This window comes from Anolis sagrei, chromosome 8, assembly GCF_037176765.1.
Source record: "Anolis sagrei isolate rAnoSag1 chromosome 8, rAnoSag1.mat, whole genome shotgun sequence".
Taxonomy (NCBI): domain Eukaryota; kingdom Metazoa; phylum Chordata; class Lepidosauria; order Squamata; family Dactyloidae; genus Anolis; species Anolis sagrei.
In genome coordinates this window covers 702,906-726,688 of record NC_090028.1, presented here as the reverse complement: position 1 = coordinate 726,688, position 23,783 = coordinate 702,906, and the positions used below count along the sequence as shown (strand labels likewise).

The window sequence follows — 23,783 nt, the reverse complement described above, 5'->3', positions numbered from 1 at the left end:
CTTACTGATGTGGGCTCCGCTACCGGGTCGAACTGCATCTCGAAGCACTGAGTAGACCTACCAGTAAAGGCTTAGATATTCTCCAGCTGGAGTTCTTTGATCTTTAGGGCTGGTTTCCTGGAAATCTTTGGAGACTCTTAAGACTGTTTTCCCCCGGAAAGTCTTAAGGGTTGAAGCTTTTGTACAGGGGAAGCTTGCATGCATCCTGTACATTAGCTTTCCTTGCTGAGAAAAATGGCTCCCTTCCCTTCCCAATTGCCCTGAGCAAGGGATGGGATCAAAACTTAACAGTGATGGACAGGTGACTTGCCCTATGACTGCAACCAAAGGAAGCCCCCTATCTGCAGAGTCCCTGAAACCCAGAGCTGCAAACAAACATTTAATACAAAGCAAATAAAGTTGGAGCTCCTGGTACAGCCGTATCTGCACGCAAGGAAATTGCAATGCTTAGACAGACATGAGCCAAACACTGGCCACATTCATGAGCCAACAATATCATGCAACAGCTTAGGAAGATTCTTCTTTCGAGGCTTTTGAGCAGAGGCTGGGTGGTCATCTGTCAGGGATGCTTTGAATGCGTTTTTCCCGCTCCTTGGCAAGATGGGGATGGACTGGATGGCCCACCAGGTCTCTTCCAACTCTCGGATTCTGTGATTCTTGATGCTCAGAGTTGTTTGCTGTGGCCTTGCAGGACATTGTGACCGAGAGCAACAAGTTCGACCTGGTCAGCTTCATCCCTCTGCTGCGCGAGAGGATCTACTCCAACAACCAGTATGCCCGGCAATTCATCATCTCCTGGGTGAGCACCATTATTATTATTATTATTATTATTATTATTATTATTATTATTATCAAGTATGGGCTGGTTGGCCATCTGTTGGGGGTGCTTTGATGGTTCTTTTCCTGCATGAAGTCCTTTGGGGAGCCCTTCCAGCACTGTTATAATGTGATTCTATGAAATCAAAGCTCATGCTTACGGCCTGCTTAGTCAGCATCTGTCTTTGTGCATATTAGCAGTTGTGATTGTTGCTCAACACAGGCTGCAAGGGAAGTTTGTGTTTCTTTCTTGGGCCTGGTTTGCTATTGGTCCCGAAAAAAGCCTTTTCCTTCTGCTCAGCCATCAGAAGATGGCCTCCTCCATTTGCTTATTTTATTTATTATTTCTCACCTATTTATTTATTTCTCCTATTTATTTATTATTTCTCCTATTTATTATTATTATTATTATTTATTTCTCCTATTTATTTATTATTTCTCCTATTTATTACTATTATTATTTCTCCTATTTATTTATTATTTCTCCTATTATTTATTATTTCTCACCTATTTATTTCACCTATTTATTTATTATTTCTCAACTATTTATTTATTTCTCCTCTATTTGTTTATTTTATTTATTATTTATCATTTCTCACCTATTTATTTATTTCTCCTATTTATTTATTATTTCACCTATTTATTATTATTATTATTATTTCTCCTATTTATTTATTATTTCTCAACTATTTATTTCTTCTCTATTTGTTTATTTTATTTATTATTTATTATTTCTCACCTATTTATTTATTATTTCTTAACTATTTATTTATATCTTCTCTGTTTATTTTATTTATTATTTATTTATTATTTCTCACCTATTTATTTATTTCTCCTATTTATTATTTCTCCTATTTATTATTATTATTAATATTAATTCTATTTATTTATTATTTCTCACCTATTTATTTATTTCTCCTCTATTTGTTTATTTTATTTATTATTTATTATTTCTCACCCCGCAGGGGACTCGGAGCGGATTACAATGAATGCACATATACATGGCAAACTTTCAGTGCCATAGACACACAACATCTATAGATAGTCACAGAAGTAATTTCCACATTCCAGCTTCGTGAGGGTATGCTTGAATTCCGGCCACCGGGGGAGCTGTTGCTCACGGTCCACTTGAGACACCGAGTCCTTTGATGGAGTACTTCCTCATTCTTTCACCCGCTGCTGGAGATTTTTATGGTGTCGTAAATTTGTGAAATTAGCCTCCCCACATAAAATGGTACCAAAATGTCCTACTTGACAGATGCAACTGTCTTCCGGGCTACAAAGGTTGACAGCAAGCTAGACAAATGGTCAGGAGCTTACCCCGACCTGGGTTGGCTTTGAACTCATCACCTTTGGTCAGTGGTGATTCAATACATCTGACTCCTAGCCAACTTCCTTGGAGTTTATTCCTTGTGAATGTCAACTGGCAACACTGGCCAATGTCTCCTCCTCATCAGCCACCCAGGCAGGCTGGCAATGCTCTCTGTGCTGTGCTGAGGAAAGGGTTGGCTTTCATGTCTCACCTCGGTGTTTCTTTTCCCCCTGGGCTAGATCTTGGTCCTGGAGTCTGTTCCGGATATTAACCTCCTGGATTACCTGCCGGAGATCCTCGATGGCCTCTTCCAGATCCTGGGGGACAACAGCAAGGAGATCCGCAAAATGTGAGTCCCTTCAGGAGTGGGAAAGTCTTCCTGTAAATTTATTTTTATTTATTATTATTATTATTATTATTATTAACTGGATTTGTACCCCGCTAACATCTCCCGAAGGACTCGATGCGGCTTACACAGGCCGAGGCCTCAATAAACAACAGTATAACAATACACATAAACCATAAAGCAAATCAAAATATTAAAGCAATAACAGTAAACAGTAAAAACAATACACCATGACACAGTAAAACTAGGCCGGGCCAAGTGTAATGGGTACAGATTAGAAGTGCTGAGTATTCCAAGTGAAATATAATATTTAATATTTATTTAATTTATTATTCAAACTTATTTATTTGTCTTGTCAGGGCAACCAGTCCATTAAATTACATTTCTAACAGAACAAAGCAAACAAACAGGCAAAATACAAAATTTGTGAGTTTGGTAGTTGGTTAAATGTCCTTTGACCAGTCTCTGTCCCCTTGGAGTGCGTCTGGTGTTGCCGCAAGGAGGTCCTCCCTTGTGCATCATGTGGCAGGGCTCAGATTGCATTGCAGCAGGTGGTCAGTGGTTTGCTCCTCTCCACACTCGCATGTCGTGGATTCAGCTTTGTAGCCCCATTTCCTGAGGTTGGCTCTGCATCTCGTGGTGTCAGAGCGCAGTCTCTTCAGCGCCTTCCAAGTCGCCCTGTCTTCTGTGTGCCCAGGGGGGAGTCTCTCATTTGGTATCACCCACGGATTGAGGTGCTGGGTTTGAGCCTGCCACTTTTGGACTCTCGCTTGCTGGGGTGTTCCAGCGAGTGTCTCTGTAGATCGTAGAAAACTATTTCTAGATTTAAGTCGTTGACGTGCTGGCTGATACCCAAACGGGATGAGCTGGAGATGTCTCTGCCTTGGTCCTTTCACTATTGGCTGCCACTTCCCGGCAGATGTCAGGTGGGGCAATACCAGCTAGACAGTGTAATTTCTCCAGTGGTGTGAGGTTCCAATTAGAGCCACATCCACTGTTTTAGCGTGGTGAGATGTGTTCCATACTGGGCATGCATACTCAGCAGCAGAGTAGCACAGCGCAAGGGCAGATGTCTTCACTGTGTCTGGTTGTGATCCCCAGGTTGTGCCAATCAGCTTTCGTATGATATTATTTCTAGTGCCCACTTTTTGCTTCATGTTCAGGCAGTGCTTCTTGTAGGTCAGAGCACAGTCCAGGGTGACTCCCAGGTATTTGGGTGCGCTGCAATGCTCCCGTGGGATTCCTTCCCAGGCAATCCTCAGAGCTCAAGATACTTGTCTGTTCTTAAGGTGAAAGGCGCATGTCTGTGTTTTAGATGGGTTAGGGATCAGCTTGTTTTCCCTGTAATAGGCAGTAAGAGCACTTAGAGATTCAGAGAGCTTCTGTTCAACCATCTCAAAGCTCCCTGCTTGAGCGGTGATGGCACGATCATCAGCATAGATGAATCTCTCTGTCCCTTCTGGCAGTGGCTGGTCGTTTGTGTAGATGTTGAACATGGATGGAGCAAGCACGCTCCCCTGAGGCAGGCCGTTCTTCTGTTTCCGCCATCTGCTTCTCTGGCCTTGGAACTCAACCAAAAAGCTCCTGTTTTGTAGCAGGTTTCCTATGAGGCGGGTGAGGTGGTCGTCCTTTGTGATACTATACATTTTTCTCAGGAGGAGGCGGTGGTGGTTCACAGTCTCATAGGCTGCGGACAGGTTTATGAAGACAGCTCCTGGGATCTGCTGCCTTTCAAAGCCATCTTCTATGTGCTGAGTCAGGTTCAGCACTTGCGATGTGCAGCTTCTGCCTTTCCTGAAGCCAGCTTCCAAAGCAGTAATGTCCAGAAAACTCTCAATAGAAATCCATGAACATGTTTTTGATGATGAGATGATAGTGAATGGCTATTGTAGTAATTGTTAATTGTTTATAGTTTATTAATTGTGCAATTGTATTAGGTTGATAATTGCTTTTATACTGTAACATTGAATTCTGCTGTCTCTTGTTGTTGTGAACCGCTGTGAGTCGCCTTCGGGCTGAGAACAGCGGTATATAAGCAAGGTAAATAAATAAATCAATAAATAATAAATTAGCCCTCTATTAAATCTCGCATGAAGCCAGAAATCCCCTTAGAGACCAGACCACTGGAAACTGGAAATCCCAGGAGGTTTGTACTTGATACTAAACGATGCTTGGTCTGAGGAAATCCCCCTCACAGTCACTCTTAAATCCCAAAAACTGATTCCGGCTAACTCTAATTTTTGGTTTCAGTTGTCGGATTCTCTCAGACCTAAGTAAACATTGAGCCTCCCTGCGGTTCTGGCTTATTTCCAAACTGAGGTTGTTATCATTGACCGGACCAGGTGTCAAGTTATCTTGCAAGCTTGGGCCAGGAGGAGAAGGGAGTGAACTTTAATTCTCTCGGTCTGACAGGAACATTCTCATGAGAACTTGGCTTTTCCCTTGAAGCCTCTAAATCAACGCCTGTAGGATTTTTCCTGCCCAAAGTGTCTCCATCTTGAGCCTCGTCCTCATTGATCACTTCCGTCTCAGTATCCAAACTGGGCCCGTCAACATTTACATCAATATTATCAACTATAGGCAATACAATCAGAGATTCACGCTCAGGTTCACACACAGGCTGAGTCCCAATATTGGGACCGAGAGGAAGAGTGGGGGAGCTCTAAACCCTCGGACCCTTTTTCTTCTGCGTTGCAGGTGCGAAGTGGCCCTTGGTGAATTCCTGAAAGAGATCAAGAAGAACCCTTCCAGCGTCAAGTTTGCGGATATGGCCAACATCCTGGTCATTCACTGCCAGGCTTCGGGTGAGCCGGCCCAGCTTTCCTCTCCGTCCCTGTCTTGTGTGGCCTTCCTAGAACCCCCTTCTAGACTTTCTCCTTCGGGGTGGTGGTTGAGGAGCACTTCAATGCCATAAACACAACATATAGAGACAAACTCAGAGGCAATTTAAGCTTCATGAGGGTATACTCGAATTCTGGCCACCGGGGGAGCTGTTGCTCATGGTCCACTTGTGACACTGAGCCCTTGATGGAGTACTTCCTCATTCTTTTGCCCACTGCTGGAAATTTTTATGGCATCATAAATTACTGTATATACTCGAGTATAAGCCTAGTTTTTCAGCTGAAAAAGTGCCCCTCGGCTTATATTCGAGTCAAGGTTATTTATTATTTTACTCTGTTATTATTATTAGTATTACTACATTTATTATTTTACTCTATTATTAGTATTTATTTATTATTCAGTTATTGTTATTATTACATTTATTATTCTATTATTGCTGTTATTGCATTTCCATTATTTCACTCTATTATTATTGTTGTTATTACATGTATTATTTTATTACTGTTATTACATTTCCATTATTTTACTCTATTATTGTTGTTATTATTACATTTATTATTTTACTCTTTTATTAGTATTATTACATTTATTATTCTATTACTGCTGTTATTACATTTCCATTATTTTACTCTATTTATTATTGTTATTATTACATTTATTATTCTATTACTACTGTTATTACATTTCCATTATTTTACTCTATTTATTATTGTTATTATTACATTTATTATTCTATTATTACTGTTATTACATTTCCATTATTTTACTCTATTATTGTTGTTATTATTACATTTATTATTTTATTCTATTATTAGTATTATGACATTTATGTTTCAATTATTATTGTTATTACATTTATTATTCTATTTTTACTGTTATTACACTTCCATTATTTTACTCTATTATTGTTGTTATTACATTTATTATTTTACTCTATTATTAGTATTATTACATTTATTATTCTATTATTACTGTTATTACCTTTCCATTATTTTACTCTATTTATTATTGTTATTACATTTATTATTCTATTATTACTGTTATTATATTTCCATTATTTTACTTTGTTATTATTGTTGTTATTATTACATTTATTATTTTATTCTTTTATTATTAGTATTACATTTATTATCTTATTACTGTTATTACATTTCCATTATTTTACACTATTATTGTTGTTATTATTACATTTACTATTTTACTCTATTATTATTAGTATTATTATATTTATTATTCTATTGTTATTGTTATTACATTTCCATTATTTTACTCTATTATTAATGTTGTTATTATTACATTTATTATTCTACTCTATTATTATTGGAAGGATACGTAAGCACATTTACATTGAAGAAGTTTAGAATAATGGTTTAATCAGAGTTGGGCAGTCTTATCTTAAATTACAGCTTTATGTAAATATTCAAAAACATTTAACCCACCGATTCCTCGATTAATGTAATTGTATTGATATCTATTTTTATTTTGAATTTTACCAGTAGCGGCTGCATTTCCCACCTTTGGCTTATACTCGAGTCAATACGTTTTCCCAGTTATTTGTGGTAAAATTCGGTGCCTCGGTGTAAGACTGTAGGTTGTATATAGCAGTATTAAATGACCACTCACAAGCCGGTTGTGCTTGGAAATGAATATATTGCTTGTATCTCTGCAGCAAAGAAAGACTGGTGGAGCAGAACTAAGCCTTGAGGAGTGTCTTAATGTCAGACTATAGGATCTGTATAGCAATATTAAATGACCACTCACAAGCCGGTTGTGCTTGGAAATGGATATATTGCTTGTATCTCTGCAGCAAAGAAAGACTACTGACTTTTTCCCACCACCACTTCCTTTTATACACCCTTGCTGCCTATCTCTCCCCTCTTCTCAGTTTCCTCGTTAGAACTGGTTGCTTCACAAGTTCCAATACAAGGTTTCCAGCGCACTTTGCTGGCTTCAAAATGTCACAGAGAGAGAATTGATCCAGCCAGGATGATTCAGTCAGGATGTCACGGAGGGAATTTGTGATGTCTTCATGCCGTCAGAAATTGACTCCTGACACTCGGCCTATATTTGGGCCGGCTTATACTCGAGTATATATGGTAGTTAAAGTAGCCCCGCAGCAGCGGTACCTAAATTTCCTACTTGACAGATGCAACTGTCTTTCAGGCTGCAGAGGTCGATAGCAAGCTAGACAAATGGTCGGGAGCTTACTCTGACCCTGGGTGGCTTCCAATTCAGTGGTGATTTAATGCAGCTGACTCGTAGCCAACTGCACCACAGCCCGGTCCTCTTCCCTCCTTTCTCCCTTCAGATGACCTGATCCAGCTGACGGCCATGTGCTGGATGCGCGAGTTCATCCAGCTGGCCGGGCGGGTGATGTTGCCGTATTCCTCGGGGATCCTGACGGCGGTCCTGCCGTGCCTCTCCTACGACGACCGGAAGAAGAGCATCCTTGCAGCCGTCGCAGGGCTCGAATCTCAACTCTTTCTTAATTACGGTCATAGAACAACATAAGGAGAGCGGGGTGCAATCTTATATAATCACAATACGCTAAAATAATTAGAACCTGGGCCAAAAGCTAAATTGCAGAGGTATATTAAAAAGCTAAAACACAAAATACTAATTAAAATATAATAGGTTGCGGTGAATTTTCCAGGCTGTCTGGCCATCTTCCAGAAGCATTCTCTCCTGACATTTCGCCCACATCTATGGGTTGTGAGATTTGTTGGAAACTAGGCAAGGACACAAAATACTAATTAAAATATAATAGGGTGATGTGAGTTTTCCAGGTTGTCTGGCCATGTTCCAGAAGCATTCTCTCCTGACATTTCGCCCACATCTATGGGTTGTGAGGTTTGTTGTAAACTAGGCAAGTGGGGTGTGTATATCTTTCCTGGGTGGGAGAAATAACGTTTGTCTGCTTGGGGCATGGGTGAATGTTGCAAATGTTCATCTTGATGAGCATTGAATAGCCTTGCAGCTTCAAGGCTTGGCTGCTTCCTGCCAGATCCAGTAGAAAAGTATCCATTTTAAACAACCAATCAGAATGAGAGCAGAAAGAGAAGAAAAATTTGCATTCCCAACTGTCAATCATGGGAGAAGGGAAACCCTTAGTCTGTACTAAGCTAACTGAGCTGTTCCTCATTGAGGACTTGAGACTTGGGCAGTGTGGGATTGAACTCCAGCAGTAGGCACCTGGGGAGTGACTCTTGGCACCGACTTGGGGGAACGTTCCTTAACCCGGCGACTCTCAGGCATCAAAGAGGTGGCCAACGTCTGCAACCAGAGTCTGATGAAGCTGGTCATTCCGGAGGACGATGAGGTGGCGGACGAGGGCAAGCCGGGCCCGGCGTCTCTCCCGACGGAGGCCGACCAAGAGGAAGCGCTCCCCAAACCGGAGGGGGGCTCCGGGGGTGAGTCCGGCGTGGCCGCTTTCTGCCTATAATATATAGAACACAGATATCTATGACTAAGATACACAAAGTATTATGTTATTGTTGAAACTTCAAATATGATGTCATATGACAGGTTTATTACTTATAAACACAATAAAGAGGAACAACTTCTCTTAGTCATGGATAAATGTCCATATTCGTTTAGATAAGCATCATAGTCCAATCTGTCTGATGATTGAAAGGATCACTTGTAGATGTTTCGAAGGACTATTTGTGGCATCCAAGGTTGTGTCAGAGAAGAGTTCTACACGGTGGCCAGGTTACAACAAGGCATCTCGGGTGTAGTTCCTTGTCAAGCAGTACCCATCATAGCCCACAAGACATCCAGAAATTTGCAGGACATCATGATTCATTTGTATTTTATAACATCAAAGACAGACACCCAAGAAACAATTAAGGGAAACGTTACATGCAGGCATTGTGACTGCTGTAGCCAAATGTTAAACACAAAGTATTTCACATATCCAACTCGTACAACATTCTCTTCAGAGAATGTAATATATGCGATTCAATGTCCCTGCAACCTAATGTACATTGGGATGACCACAGGCCCTGAGATCTAGAATCATAGAATGGGCCATCCAGTCCAACCCCATTCTGCCAAGAAGCAGGAATATTGCATTCAAAACACCCCTGATAGATGGCCATCCAGCCTCTGTTTAAAAGGAGCCTGCATGGAAGCAGAAAACCAGCTTGCTCCCTCCTCCCTGTGACTTCCTCTGACGTATTTATACATGGCTATCATGTCTCCTCTCAGCCTTCTCTGAGAGGAGATACATTCCAGCTTGTCAATATCTCTCTTGAATTGTGGTGCCCAGAATTGGACACAATATTCCAGGTAATGTGGTCTAACCAGAGCAGAATAGAGCATGGGGAGCAGGACTTCCCTAGATCTAGACACTCGGCTCCTCTTGATGCAGGCCAACATCCCATTGGCTTTTTTTGCTGCCATTCCTGGATCATGTTTAAATTCCTGTCCACGAGGACTCCAAGATCTTTTTCACACGTACTGCTCTCGAGCCAGGCATCCCCCATTCTGTCTCTTTGCATTTCGTTGTTTCTGCCTAAGTTGAGTGTCTTGCATTTGTCCCTGTTGAACTTCATTTTGTTAGTTTTCGCCATTCATCTCTCTAATCTGTCTTAACTCTCTAGCCTTGGCCAGAGCAGGCCAAGGACCTTCTAACAGACCCTTCCTCTCCCTCACAGGTTGCCTGGATGCTTCCGGGGACTCCAACTTCAGCAGCACCAGTGTTTTCATGCCGGCCAGGTACGTCATTTCAGTGTTTTTGCATTGTTCATTCTGGCTTTTCAAGAGAGTATGTGAGAGTGGATTTGGCTGTGCCTTCCTGCCCTGCTCTGACCAATTCCCTGCAAAATGTCCTCAGAAGCACTTTAACTACCTTTTGGGTTGACCTCCCTACATTATCCTTTAAAACCCTCCTGCTTGGAAACATCCTACCTCTATTCACGCCCAGTGCTTATTTTAATATTTTAATCTATTACTGTATATACTCGAGTATAAGCCTAGTTTTCCTAGTTGATGTATGGAGAGCTGCAAGACCACCGAGAAGAAGCCACGAGAGTCAAGATGAAGATCCACCCAGAGGAAAAGTGTTCTTGCCATACATCAAGGGAACCACTGACCACAGAGGGAAGCTGATGAGGAAACACAACATGCAAACTATCTCTAGACCCACCAAGACAATCCAACCAATGCTTCGTTCAGCAAAGGACAAGACGGATCCTCTCACCACTGCAGGAGTCTACTATGTACCACTTAGCTGTGGACAAGAAGTCTACAGGGGGACCCCCAGACACGCATCAAGGAACATGAAAGGCACTGCAGACTACGTCAACCAGAGAAGTCAGCCAGAGCAGAGCACCTGAGGAACCAACCTGGACACAACATTTTATTTGAGAACACAGAAATGCTGGACCACTCTCACCACCACCATGTCAGACTACACAGAGAAGCCATTGAAATCCACAAACATGTGGACAATTTCAACAGAAAGGAGGGAACCATGAAAATGAACAAAATCTGGCTACCAGTATTTAAAAAAAACCTCTAAAAGTAGAACAGCAAAACAGCAGAGGGGAAACAATCAGGCACATCTAATCACCTCTCAACAAAAGATTCCCCCAGGCACAGCCAGGCCATCAAATGCTAATTAAGGTGGTTAGTTGAAGCATTCCCACCTCGCTCCAGCAGACAAGAGTCCTTTGTCCCAGCCTGGTAATTCCACAGATATATAAACCCATTTTCCTACTTCCAACAGACCTCACTCCCTCTGAGGATGCTTGCCATAGATGCAGGCGAAACGTCAAGAGAGAATGCCTCTAGAACATGGCCATAGAGCCCAGAAAAACCTACAACAACCTAATAGCAAGACTGCTTTTAGCAAGGAACTGGTAAAGAGAAATAAATATACAAATAGAGGAGTGGTATAAGGAAGTATGGAAATGGGCAATACATGGTAAGATGACATGTATATTAAAAGTTAAATGTTTTGTTTGATGTCCTTTGAGCTTGGTCTCATGTAAGCCGCACCGAGTCCCTTGGGGAAATGGTAGCGGGGTACAAATAAGGTTTATTATTATTATTATTATTATTATTATTATTATTATATACACCTGGGAGAGATCATCCGGAGTTTTGGGATACGGTGTCACCTGTACGCAGATGATGTCCAACTCTGTCACTCCTTCCCAAATGCTTCTAAGGAGGCTGTTCGAGTCATGAACCAGTGCTTGGCCGCTGTGACGGTCTGGATGAGGGCAAACACATTGAAATTGAATCCAGACAATGCAGAGGTCCTCCTGGTCAGTTGCAAGGCCAAACAGGGTACAGGGTTACAGCCTGTGTTGGATGGGGTCACACTCCCCCTGAAGACGCAGGTTCACAGCTTGGGTGTGACCCTGGACTCATCGCTGAGCCTGGAACCCCAGGTTTCGGCGGTGACCAGGGGAGCATTTGCACAGCTAAAGCTTGTGCGCCAGCTGTGCCCGTACCTTGGGAAGTCTGACTTGGCCACGGTAGTCCACACTCTGGTTACATCCTGTCTAGACTACTGCAACACTCTCTACGTGGGGTTGCCTTTGAAGACTGTTTGGAGACTTCAACTAGTCCAACGCTCGGCAGCCATGATTTTAACAGGAGCGGAGCGCAGGGAGCATACAACCCCCCTGTTGCGCCAACTCCACTGGCTACCGATCTGCTACCGGGCTCAATTCAAAGTGCTGGCGTTGGCCTTTAAAGCCCTAAACGGTTCCGGCCCAAGCTACCTATCTGACCGCATCTCTGCCTATGAACCCACCAGGACTTTGAGATCTTCCGGGGAGGCCCTGCTCTCGATCCCGCCTGCTTCTCAAGCGCGGCTGGCGGGGACAAGAGATAGGGCCTTCTCGGTGGTGGCTCCTCGGCTGTGGAACGCCCTTCCTACGGACATTAGACTACCACCATCTCTAATGGTATTCCGCAAAAAACTAAAGACCTGGCTGTTTGAGCAGGCGTTCGAATAATTAGTGCAATGATTGGTTAATGAACACTGGAATGGAACAATGGATGACGAATCTGGAACACGTTTTCGATGATTTGACGATAGTGAATGGTTATTGTAGTGATTGCTTATTAATTGTGTAATTTGTTAGGTTGTTAACTGTTTTTTACACTGTAGTATTGATTTTTTTGCTGTTCCTTTTTGTTGTGAACCGCCGTGAGGCGCCTTCGGGCTGAGAACAGTAGTATATAAGTAAAGTAAATAAATAAAATAAATTATTATTATTATTATTAAAGGAGGGATATGGAAACAAAGTGATTTTGATGAAGTATGGAGAAAATATATTGAAAAAGGATTAAAAATAAAGGAAAGTTACCTCCACAAGAAAAATTGAAATTTTGGACAGATGATATGTAAAAGCTGTGGGTTTTTGGGGGGGGGGGGGAGCACAGCGGTGAAGAATACATAATATGTAAAAGCAGAAAAATAACAGTAGATGCCAAAATTTAAAGTATGGTAGATTATATTTAATAATATATATCTGCTGTAAAACAATGTCTAACAAATGTATTGAATAAATAAATTAAAGAATAATAATACTTTAAAAAAATTTCCATGCCGAAGACATTTTGAAGCAGTTTTACCCTGATACCAGAGGGTGTCACTCTAACCCAAGTTGAATCTCAGTTAGGAAAGTGCTTTGATGTTTACTAGTGGAACCTGAAGCTGCTCCCAGGCTTTCCTGCTGAGATTGCCAGGAAAGGGCCACAGAGAATGGGCCCTGTCCCTCCGCTGGTCTCTCTGGTGCTCAGAGGCATGACCAGCCAGGCAGGGACATACCTGTCTCAGGTGTATCAAGACAAGCGGTCCCTCTCTCAGGGCCTCTGCAGTTATTGGGGCACGGCTTTTGCTGCCTCCTGTTTTGGCTTGTTTATGGCAGTGCTCCTGCCCGCATCGCAAGTGCAACTTGTGCGGATGAGAGAGGGGGCCTTCTCTGTGGTGGTCCCCCGGGCTCTGGAACCCACTCCCCAGAGATATTAAGCAAACCCCCACACTAGCAACCTTTAGGGGAAATCTGAAAACCTGGTTATTCCAATGTGCCTTCAGTGACTGAATGTAAGGTACTCCCTGACCAAACTTCGCACAAAATGACCTCAGAAGCACTTTGTTTTATGGTTCATGCAATTAAATCCTTCCTCATCCCTGGATCCTCCTCCCCGATAATTTACATCATGTTTTTAAATCTTATCTTTGAATTTAGCCCTGCCCAGTGCAATCTTTTGTGTTTAAATGTGACTAAAATGATCCAGGGTCTGGAGGACAAGCCCTATGAGGAGCGGCTTAAGGAGCTGGGCATGTTTAGCCTGAAGAAGAGAAGGTTGAGAGGAGATATGATTGCCATGCAACTGTAAAGGGCTTTAGAGACCAAGACCACTTTGAATTGTGCTCGGAAGTGGACCGGCAGTCAGTGGAGCTGACATAACAGGGGGATGGTGTGCTCCCTGTTTGGTGCTCCAGTGAGAAGTCTAGCTGCCGCCCATTGGACTAGATGAAGTTTCCAAACAGTCTTCAAAGGCAACCCCACGTAGAGTGCATTGCAGTAATCTATTCGGGATGTAACCAGAGTGTATATTTCCGATGTAAAGATAAAAGGATAGGCATGCGCCTCTTGGCATTTTGCAAAGATGATGCTCTTGAAGTGTGCTGGGAATTGGTGCTGCCTTTTTGGTGAGATGTGGTTTTGTCCTCCTGGTGAATGTGGGTTAAAAATTATTTCTATGAATGTGAATGGTTTGAACAACTGTATAAACAGGAAAAGGGTTTTTCACTTCTTACATAAAAATAAGGTGGACATAACTTGCATTCAAGAATCCCATTTTGTACCAAAAGATAAACATTTACTAGTCCAAGATAAATTGGGACAGTTATTCACGGCATGCAATGTTAATGTGTCCCTTCCTTCCTTGTGCCTTGTAGCACTGAGCGGGTCCAGGTGACCCTTAACCTGGACGGCATTGTCCAGGTGCTGGACTGCCACCTCCACGACGTCGGCGCCGGGATGATGACGCGCATCGCGGTCCTGAAGTGGCTCTACCACTTGTACATCAAGACCCCGCGCAAGGCAAGCCCTCCTTCACCCTTCCTCCTGATCCTCCCTGGGGGGAGGGGGCAGAAAGGGATGCAGGTCTAGACAAAGACAACCAAAACGGGGTTTCCTGTTCTGACCTGCCGGACACAGGAAAAGCTCTGTAGGCCACACATCCTTCTGTACATCTCCATTGCGCTTCTGCTTGAGGACGCATCTGTGGACTCGATGAACAAGGAGGCATTTAGATGTTGTTAAGGAGGACCTGACCTGCGGCATTAGTGTTGAAATCCAGAGCAGGAAAGAGACCATGAGATAATAATCCACCACACTTGACTGTGGGGAAAAACAATCCCTTTTTATTGATAAGAAAATGGTTACAAAATAGAGGAAAATGCAAAGTCAAAAAGCCACAGTAAAATTCAGCAGTCAGGAATATCCATGAATTAGATCAAAATTCCAAAAGCAACACTGTAAAAACCTGGAACCTGTTAGCAAATCACTAACCATACTTGGAGTACTAGAAGCCTCTTGGGGTGTAGGCCACGGGAAACAGGGAAATCTGCCAGGGTAATGCCTAAGTCTAAACGATGCCTGATCTAACGAGACAACCCGGCGAGAGGCACTTAAAACTGAAGAAACTGTTTCGGGACACGCCTCCAGGCTTTGAAGCCTGAGCTTCCTTTTCCCTTAATCTGCTTGACCTTCGCAGACACTGCGATTCAATCCTGTTTTTCCAAATCTGCTCTTTTCTATCCTCATTAAGGAAGCCAGGTGCTAACTCCTCTGGAGAGTTATCACCGCCTGGCTCTACAACATTCTCATCAGAATGTGTAGTTTCACTTTCCAAGCCACTGACCTCAGAATCATTTTCATTACCCTCAGGGAGAAATACATTTTCAGTAGCATCAGGAAAGACAATCAGAGAATCAGGTTCAGGTTCAGCAATCAGAGAATCAGGTTGAGGTTCACACGCAGGCTGAACCCCAACAGTTAGTTACGAGGGCTCAGCAGAGATTGTATGTTCCCTGTCGTGGTCCCTGTGAATCGTACATGTGGTAATTTCTGCACCTGCGCAGAGCAACTTTGGAACCTTCTAGAACAGTGTTTCTCAACCTTCTGAATGCCACGACCCCTTAATACAGTTCCTTATGTTGTGGTGACCCCCAACCATCACATTATTTTCGTTGCTACTTCATAAGTGTCATTTTGCTTCTGTTACGAATCGTAATGTGAACACCTGATATCCAGGATGTATTTTCATTTACTGGACCAAGTTTGCCACCAATACCCGATATGCCCAAATTTGAATGCTGGCGGAGTTGGGGGATGGGATTGATAATGTCATTTGGGAGTTGTAGTTGCTGCGATTTATAGTTCGCCTACAACCAAAGAGCGTTCTAATCTCCACCAAGGATGGAATTGAACCAAACTTGACACACAGAATTCCCATGCCTAATAGAAAATACTGAAAGAGTTTGATGGGCATTGACCTTGAGTTTTGGAGTTATAGTTCACCTACATCCAGAGAGCACTATGGACTCAACAATGATGGATCTGGACCAGACTTGACAGGAATACTCAATATGGTGGAATTTGGGGGAAATAGACCATGATATTTGGGAGTTGTGGTTGCTGAGATTTATAGTTCACCTATAATTAAAGAGCATTCTGAACCCCGCCAACGATAGAATTGGGCCAAACTTTCCATACAGAACCCCCACGACCAACAGAAAATACTGTATTTTCTAATGATCTTTGGTGACCCCTCTGACACCCCCTCACGACCCCCTCAAGGGTCCCGACCCCCAGGTTGAGAAATGCTGTTCTAGAAAGACAAATAACATATTTGGTGGTAGCCCCGCCCACTCCCCCGATAGTATAAGTAGCCAGTGGGAGGGGCTACAGCCTCCAGTTCTCTTCATCCGCCACCTGAGCAGCACTTGAGAACCTTCACTCTGACTAGCTTGGTTGTATTTGGATTAAATTGAATGAGAAACTGCTGGTGACTTTCTCCCGCTGTGTGATAGAGAGTGTCCTAACCTATTGCATCTGCTCATGGTTTGCTCATTGCACCGTGGCAGAGAGGAAGGCACTCCTGCCCAGATATTGCTGTCTTTGGTGTTAGGGAAAACTACCCTTGACTATAGCAGAGCACCCAAAAACAAACAGGATACAAAAGTTGAGCATCAGCTCATTAGCAAGCACATCGACACTGACAAAGAGACAACAAGAAATACTGTTGACCCCCAAGCATAAAGAAATTACATATATTAGATACCAACACTTTCTCGTTACTTAATTTTCCAGATCACCAGACTGGGCCACAGCAACGCCTGGCAGGGGACAGCTAGTAATATAATATAATCTATATAAATAAAAATGTAATGTTTGTTTGTGGGATTAACATAACTCAAAAACCACTGGACGAATTGACACCAAATTTGGACACAAGACCCCTCTCAGGCCAACGAGTAACATTCACCCCTAAAACACTCACAAAAAAACAGCAGAACGGACTTAAAACCCCCCAAAATAACACACATATACATATACTTATATACATATACACATGCACACATACATACAGACACACACACATATATACACACAAGCACACACAAATATACACATACATGTACACATTCACACATACATATTTATATATACATATGCACACACACACACATATACATATAGACATACATACATATATACACAAGCACACACTTATACACAATATACATATACACATATAAACACAGAAATGCACAAATATATACACACATATGCACCCATCTATCTATCTATATCTATATATGCAAACACACAAATATACACATATACACAAATATATACACGCACATAAACACATATATATACACACACAAAACACATATACACAGACTGGGCCACAGCAATGCGTGGCAGGGGACAGCTAGTATCTATATAAATAAAAATGTAATGTTCGTCTGTGGGATGAGCAGAACTCAAAAACCACTGAATGAATTGACACCAAATTTGGACACAAGGCACCTCTCAGGCCAGTGAGTGACCACCACTCACAGAAACACTGAAAAACACAATGGAAGAGACTTTATAAGCCACAAAAAAAAATACATTACAACACATGCACAAAAACACATATATATGCAAACACACATATATACACATATACACACACAAAACACGTATCCACAGACTGGGCCACAGCAACGTGTGGCAGGGGACGGCTCGTAATACAATATAAATATAAGATCTTCATGGCCGTTCTCTTTCTGGTTCCAGATGTTCCGGCACACGGACAGCCTCTTCCCCATCTTGCTGAAGACTTTGTCAGATGAGTCCGACGAGGTGAGTGCAGACCCCACCTTGTGAAATGTTCCTTCTTGTCTAATGTCCTGGGAGATCTGCTGCTGTGCCTCTCTTGGGCCAGGCCTTCTCCTCCTTTGCCTCGAATGGTGGTCAGCTTTGAAGAGGTCACCTATGGCCTGAGCCTTGGCCTCCTTGCCCTCTGGCAGCAGCTGTCCACATTGGCCAATGGACACTTGCAGAGTTCTCTTTTACTATGTCCACCTCTGAATACCTTTGTACCGGAATGCTAACTCCCTGTCTCACCCTTCTTGATGCGGGAAGGTGTGACTGAAGTGAAGCTGGGGGAGGACGGTGCTGGTGGGCAGCCCCCATGTGCGAGTGTGCAGAGGCCAGGGTGGGGCCTGTGGATCTCCTCCTGGAGCAGATTTTATTGGGTGGGAAAAGACCTGCTTTGGTCTGACCCAGCTTCTGCCTGCTCTCCCATCTTCCTTTGGGGCCTTGTGAATGCACCCTGTACAGTCTTTTTCTTTAGGTGGGTGGGAGTGTGCTTTGGCTTCATTTGCTGGTGCTTCCCTCCCTTTGTTGTTCAAGGGGTTTCCTTGAAGGCGAGGAGGGGGAAGTCCATAAAGCAGTGTTTCTCAACCTGGGGGTCGCCAGGAAGTGTCAGAGGGGTCACCAAAGATCATCAGAAAACACAGTTTTTTCTGTTGGTCATCAGGGTTCTGTGTGGGAAGTTTGGCCCAATTCAATTGTTAGTGGGGCAGATCCATCATTGTTTGAGTCCACAGTGCTCTCTGGATGTAGATGAACTACAACTCCAAAACTCAAGGGCAATGCCCACCAAACCGTTCCCATATTTTCTGTTGGTCAAGGGAATTCTGTGTGCCAAGTTTGATTCAATTCCATTGTTGGTGGAGTTCAGAATGCTCTTTGACTGTAGGTGAACTATAAATTCCAGCAACTACAACTCCCAAATGACAAAATCAATCAACCCCCACCCCCCAAACCAATTTTAGGCATATTGGGTGTTTGTGCCAAATTTGGTCCAGTGAATGGAAATACATCCTGCTTATCAGATAATTGCATTGCAATTAATAACAGGAGCAAAATTACACTTATGAAGTAGCAAAATAATGTTATGGTTGGGGGTCACCACAACATGAGGAAATGTATGAAAGGGTCGCGGCATTAGGAAGGCTGAGAAACACTGCCATAAAGGCACCCTTTGCTGGCCTTGCTCCAGCCCAGAGCGAAGACCATGGCATTTGCACCCACCAAGTCTCTTCCTTTGAGATTGAGGCCTTTTTCCAGCTTGTGTGAGGTCTCTGTTCACTATGTATCGGCTTCTGCTATTACGTCCCATGCTCTCTTCTCCTGGGAAATGAGCTCAGAATGGGACTGGTAAGGAGAGGTTGGATTCTTTTTGAAGAGCTAGCTTCCCTGATCAGGTAACACGTTTAGGCCTGATATCATCCCCTCCAACATTTCACAAGTGTCAGACCGTTCTTGAACTTTGCTCGGGTCCCACACCAAATCTGCAGCTGCTGTTGCACTTGGACCACCAAAAGAGTAAAGTGTTTTCTCTTCTTCACCTTCTTCCTCTAGAGGAGGAGAGCCAATTCTCCACTGTCTGGAAACTGCTGTTGCTCTGACATGCTGCTGCTCTCGCTGCTGGTTGTAACAGGTGGAGCAGAACTAATCCTTGAGTAGTGTCTTAATGTCAGACTGTAGGATCTATATAGCAATATTAAATAACCACTCACAAGCCGGTTTTGCTTTGAAATGGATATATTGCTTGTATCTCTTTTTCCCACCACCACTTCCTTTTATACACCTTTCCTGCCCACCTCCCCACTCTTCTCAGTGTCTTTATTAGAACTTGTTGCTTCACAAGTTCCAATACAAAGTTTCCAGCACCCTTTGCTGGCTTCAAAATGTGACAGAGAGAGAATTGATTCAGCCAGGATGATTCAGGCAGGATGTCACGGAAGAAATTTGTGTCTTCATGCCGTCAGAAATTGACTCCTGACAACAGGAGCATATTGGGACACTTGTGATCAGAAAAGGTGCAGCCAGGCAACAAGAGGCCAACGTTATTAATGACAAAGAATTTGCAAAACTATTGTTTTGAGCAGAGAAACGGTGACCTGTATATATTGGATGTGGGAAGGGTAGGTTTTCTCCCTCTTTGCTCTTCTCTTTCCTCCCGAATTAACGGAGGAGAAGCTACATCAGTCATATTGTTGTTGTTGTTGTTGTTGTTGTTGTTTTTATTATGTACAACATTCCTACCCTGCCCTTCTCAATCCCCAAAGGGGGGGGGGGGGCTCAGAGCGGCTAACACTAGCAACAATTCGATGCCACAATATCACAATGTAACAACAATAGAAAGCCATAAATACACAATAGATTAAAAACAATAACATTAGTTATCCAATCATATAGCCATTTCCATTATTATAACAATCATGTGGTCCAGTTCAGTGTCCGAAGTGCCGTTATGCCAGCTAGCCAAAGACCTGGTTCCACAACCACAATTTCAGTTCTTTCCTAAAGGAAAGGAGGGAGGACGCCAATCTAATCTTGCTGGGGAGCAAGTTCCACAAGCGGGGGATCACCACCGAAAAGGCCCTGTCCCTTGTCCCCACCAGCTGTGAACTAAGGATCTCATCCCATTGAGTAGGGCAGTGGGGACATTCACCAGCCTCCATGGCAAATCCACAGGGCAGTGGGGCAGTTGTGTCATCCACACCCAGCATCGCCCACAGCAATGCTTCCCCATCACACATGAGGAAGCATCATCATGCAGCTTCCTCCTGCGCTGGCCCTGTTGCTTCCTATGGAACACGGGAAGCCTCCCGTCTTCTGGGCAGTCCCAATTCAAGGTGCAGGTACTCACCTACAAAGTCCTAAACGGTTTGGGAACCACCTACCTGCGTAACCGCATCTCCGTTTATGAACCCATGCGTTCCCTTCGTTCATCTGGAGAGGCCCTGCTCACGATCCCACCTGCATTGCAAGCGCGTTTGGTGGGGACGAGGGACAGGGCCTTCTCTGTGGTGGCCTCCCGACTCTGGAACTCTCTCCCCAAGGACATCAGACAGACCCCAACGTTGGCAGTCTTTAGGAAGAGCGTGAAGACCTGGCTGTTCCAGTGTGGAAACTCTTGGCATCATGTCCCAAATGCACTTTGTTAGTTTTAGGATTGTCTGCACATTGCACCTACCTCCAAAATACCTCTACATACCTCCTGTCAAGTTCAGCACTTTTAAATTCTGTCCATTACATTTGGCCCAGCCTTAGGTTTTAAATGCGTCATGGTGTCATTGTTTTTAGTGTTTTATTGTTTTGCTTGACGTTTATTATTTGCTTATGAGTTTTACTGTGATATTTGTATTTTGTTGTTGTTGGCGGCCTTGGCCTTTGTAAGCCGCATCGAGTCCTTCGGGAGATTTTGCGGGGTATAAATAAAGATAATAATAATAAATAATAATAATGGGCGGAGTGTTGTAGGATGGTTGTGCCACGAGTACAGAATTGAGTGTGTGTTGTGACATGGGTAGTGAGGGCAGAGGTGGCCCTCGGTAATTTTCAACGGTAAGCAAAAAGTATTTTGCCTCCCCCCCCCCCCCCCAACCAATCACTGATACATATTTTCTTCTTTGTCGGGGGAGTTCTGTGTGCCATATTTGGTTCAATTCCATCCTTGGTGGAGTTCAGAATGCTCTTTGATTGTAGGTGAAGTATATATCCCAGTAACTACAACTCGCATATGTCAAGGTCTGTTTTCCCCCAAGAGCGCCTCAAGAGCACCCCTGGGCAACATCAACTCTACTGCAAAGGCTTACTTTGCATAATGGCTTCGCCGCCCCTGGGAATGCAAGCCAATTCCATCCTAGGTGGAGTTCAGAATGCTCTTTGATTGTAGGTGAACTATACATCCCAGTAACTACAACTCGCATATGTCAAGGTCTGTTTTCCCCCAAGAGCGCCTCAAGAGCGCCCCTGGGCAACATCAACTCTACTGCAAAGGCTTACTTTGCATAATGGCTTCGCCGCCCCTGGGAATGCAAGCCAATTCCATCCTAGGTGGAGTTCAGAATGCTCTTTGATTGTAGGTGAACTATACATCCCAGTAACTACAACTCGCATATGTCAAGGTCTGTTTTCCCCTAAGAGCGCCTCAAGAGCGCCCCTGGGCAACATCAACTCTACAGCGAAGGCTTACTTTGCATAATGGCTTCGCCGCCCCTGGGAATGCAAGCCAATTCCATCCTTGGTGGAGTTCAGAATGCTCTTTGATTGTAGGTGAACTATACATCCCAGTAACTACAACTCGCATATGTCAAGGTCTGTTTTCCCCTAAGAGCGCCTCAAGAGCGCCCCTGGGCAACATCAACTCTACAGCGAAGGCTTACTTTGCATAATGGCTTCGCCGCCCCTGGGAATGCAAGCCAATTCCATCCTTGGTGGAGTTCAGAATGCTCTTTGATTGTAGGTGAACTATACATCCCAGTAACTACAACTCGCATATGTCAAGGTCTGTTTTCCCCTAAGAGCGCCTCAAGAGCGCCCCTGGGCAACATCAACTCTACCGCGAAGGCTTACTTTGCGTAATGGCTTCGCCGCCCCTGGGAATGCAAGCCAATTCCATCCTTGGTGGAGTTCAGAATGCTCTTTGATTGTAGGTGAACTATACATACCAGTAACTACAACTCGCATATGTCAAGGTCTGTTTTCCCCTAAGAGCGCCTCAAGAGCGCCCCTGGGCAACATCAACTCTACCGCGAAGGCTTACTTTGCGTAATGGCTTCGCCGCCCCTGGGAATGCAAGCCAATTCCATCCTTGGTGGAGTTCAGAATGCTCTTTGATTGTAGGTGAAGTCTACATCCCAGTAACTACAACTCACATATGTCAAGGTCTGTTTTCCCCTAAGAGCGCCTCAAGAGCGCCCCTGGGCAACATCAACTCTACCGCGAAGGCTTACTTTGCGTAATGGCTTCGCCGCCCCTGGGAATGCAAGCCAATTCCATCCTTGGTGGAGTTCAGAATGCTCTTTGATTGTAGGTGAACTATACATCCCAGTAACTACAACTCGCATATGTCAAGGTCTGTTTTCCCCTAAGAGCGCCTCAAGAGCGCCCCTGGGCAACATCAACTCTACCGCGAAGGCTTACTTTGCGTAATGGCTTCGCCGCCCCTGGGAATGCAAGCCAATTCCATCCTTGGTGGAGTTCAGAATGCTCTTTGATTGTAGGTGAACTATACATACCAGTAACTACAACTCGCATATGTCAAGGTCTGTTTTCCCCTAAGAGCGCCTCAAGAGCGCCCCTGGGCAACATCAACTCTACAGCGAAGGCTTACTTTGCATAATGGCTTCACCGCCCCTGGGAATGCAAGCCAATTCCATCCTTGGTGGAGTTCAGAATGCTCTTTGATTGTAGGTGAACTATACATCCCAGTAACTACAACTCGCATATGTCAAGGTCTGTTTTCCCCTAAGAGCACCTCAAGAGCACCCCTGGGCAACATCAAGTATACCGCAATGGCTTACTTTGCGTAAGGGTTGCGCCGCCCCTGGGTGCGGGGCTCCCTAGACCCATGTGATGAAGTCGTCAATCTGCAACCATTGAAGCAAGCTAGAGAGGGAAACTAGGAGGTTTTATAGGCCGTTGAGAAAGTGAGGCAACGGAGGATTAGCCAGCCGAATCAGGATAGATTGAGAATAGCTGCCCTGTTTGCATTGGGAACGGAAGTGGGGTTCTGTCATGCTCCCCAAGGGGAGGGGGGGGGCTTCTCCGTGTGATCCAGATTCCAGGCACAACGAGGCTTAACAAAAGCTTGGGCCCAAGTGAATAGCTGCCTTTATGCATTGATGCCTTCCGATTTGCGCCTTGCTGGATTTGGGCCTGTGCTCTCCCCGGTTTCCCAGCCCTGCGCTTGCCAAGTGCCAATGTGGGACTCGGCGGAGGAGGAAGAAGCCCAGAGCCTCCCCCCGCCCTCCAGCTCCTTCCCACCGTACTTATGTCAGAGTGGGACGTGAGTGGATTCGGGATCACGGCTGCCTGGTCTTTGGGTGGGCAAGTGCTCATTTCTAGGGGTTGGGCTGCT

At 44.0% G+C, this 23,783-nt stretch overlaps 1 protein-coding gene across 1 annotated transcript in view; it reads left to right on the top strand.

The window, feature by feature from the left end:
* Window positions 1-23,783, top strand: part of VAC14 (VAC14 component of PIKFYVE complex) — a 97,717-nt gene that overhangs the window by 10,546 nt on the left and 63,388 nt on the right. Inside the window, exons 5-12 of the mRNA XM_067470896.1 lie at window positions 692-799; window positions 2,368-2,477; window positions 5,172-5,278; window positions 7,624-7,758; window positions 8,567-8,725; window positions 9,974-10,034; window positions 14,245-14,389; window positions 17,642-17,707. Coding sequence (XP_067326997.1) covers window positions 692-799; window positions 2,368-2,477; window positions 5,172-5,278; window positions 7,624-7,758; window positions 8,567-8,725; window positions 9,974-10,034; window positions 14,245-14,389; window positions 17,642-17,707 — 891 coding nt within the window. The remainder of the gene's footprint in view (window positions 1-691; window positions 800-2,367; window positions 2,478-5,171; window positions 5,279-7,623; window positions 7,759-8,566; window positions 8,726-9,973; window positions 10,035-14,244; window positions 14,390-17,641; window positions 17,708-23,783) is intronic.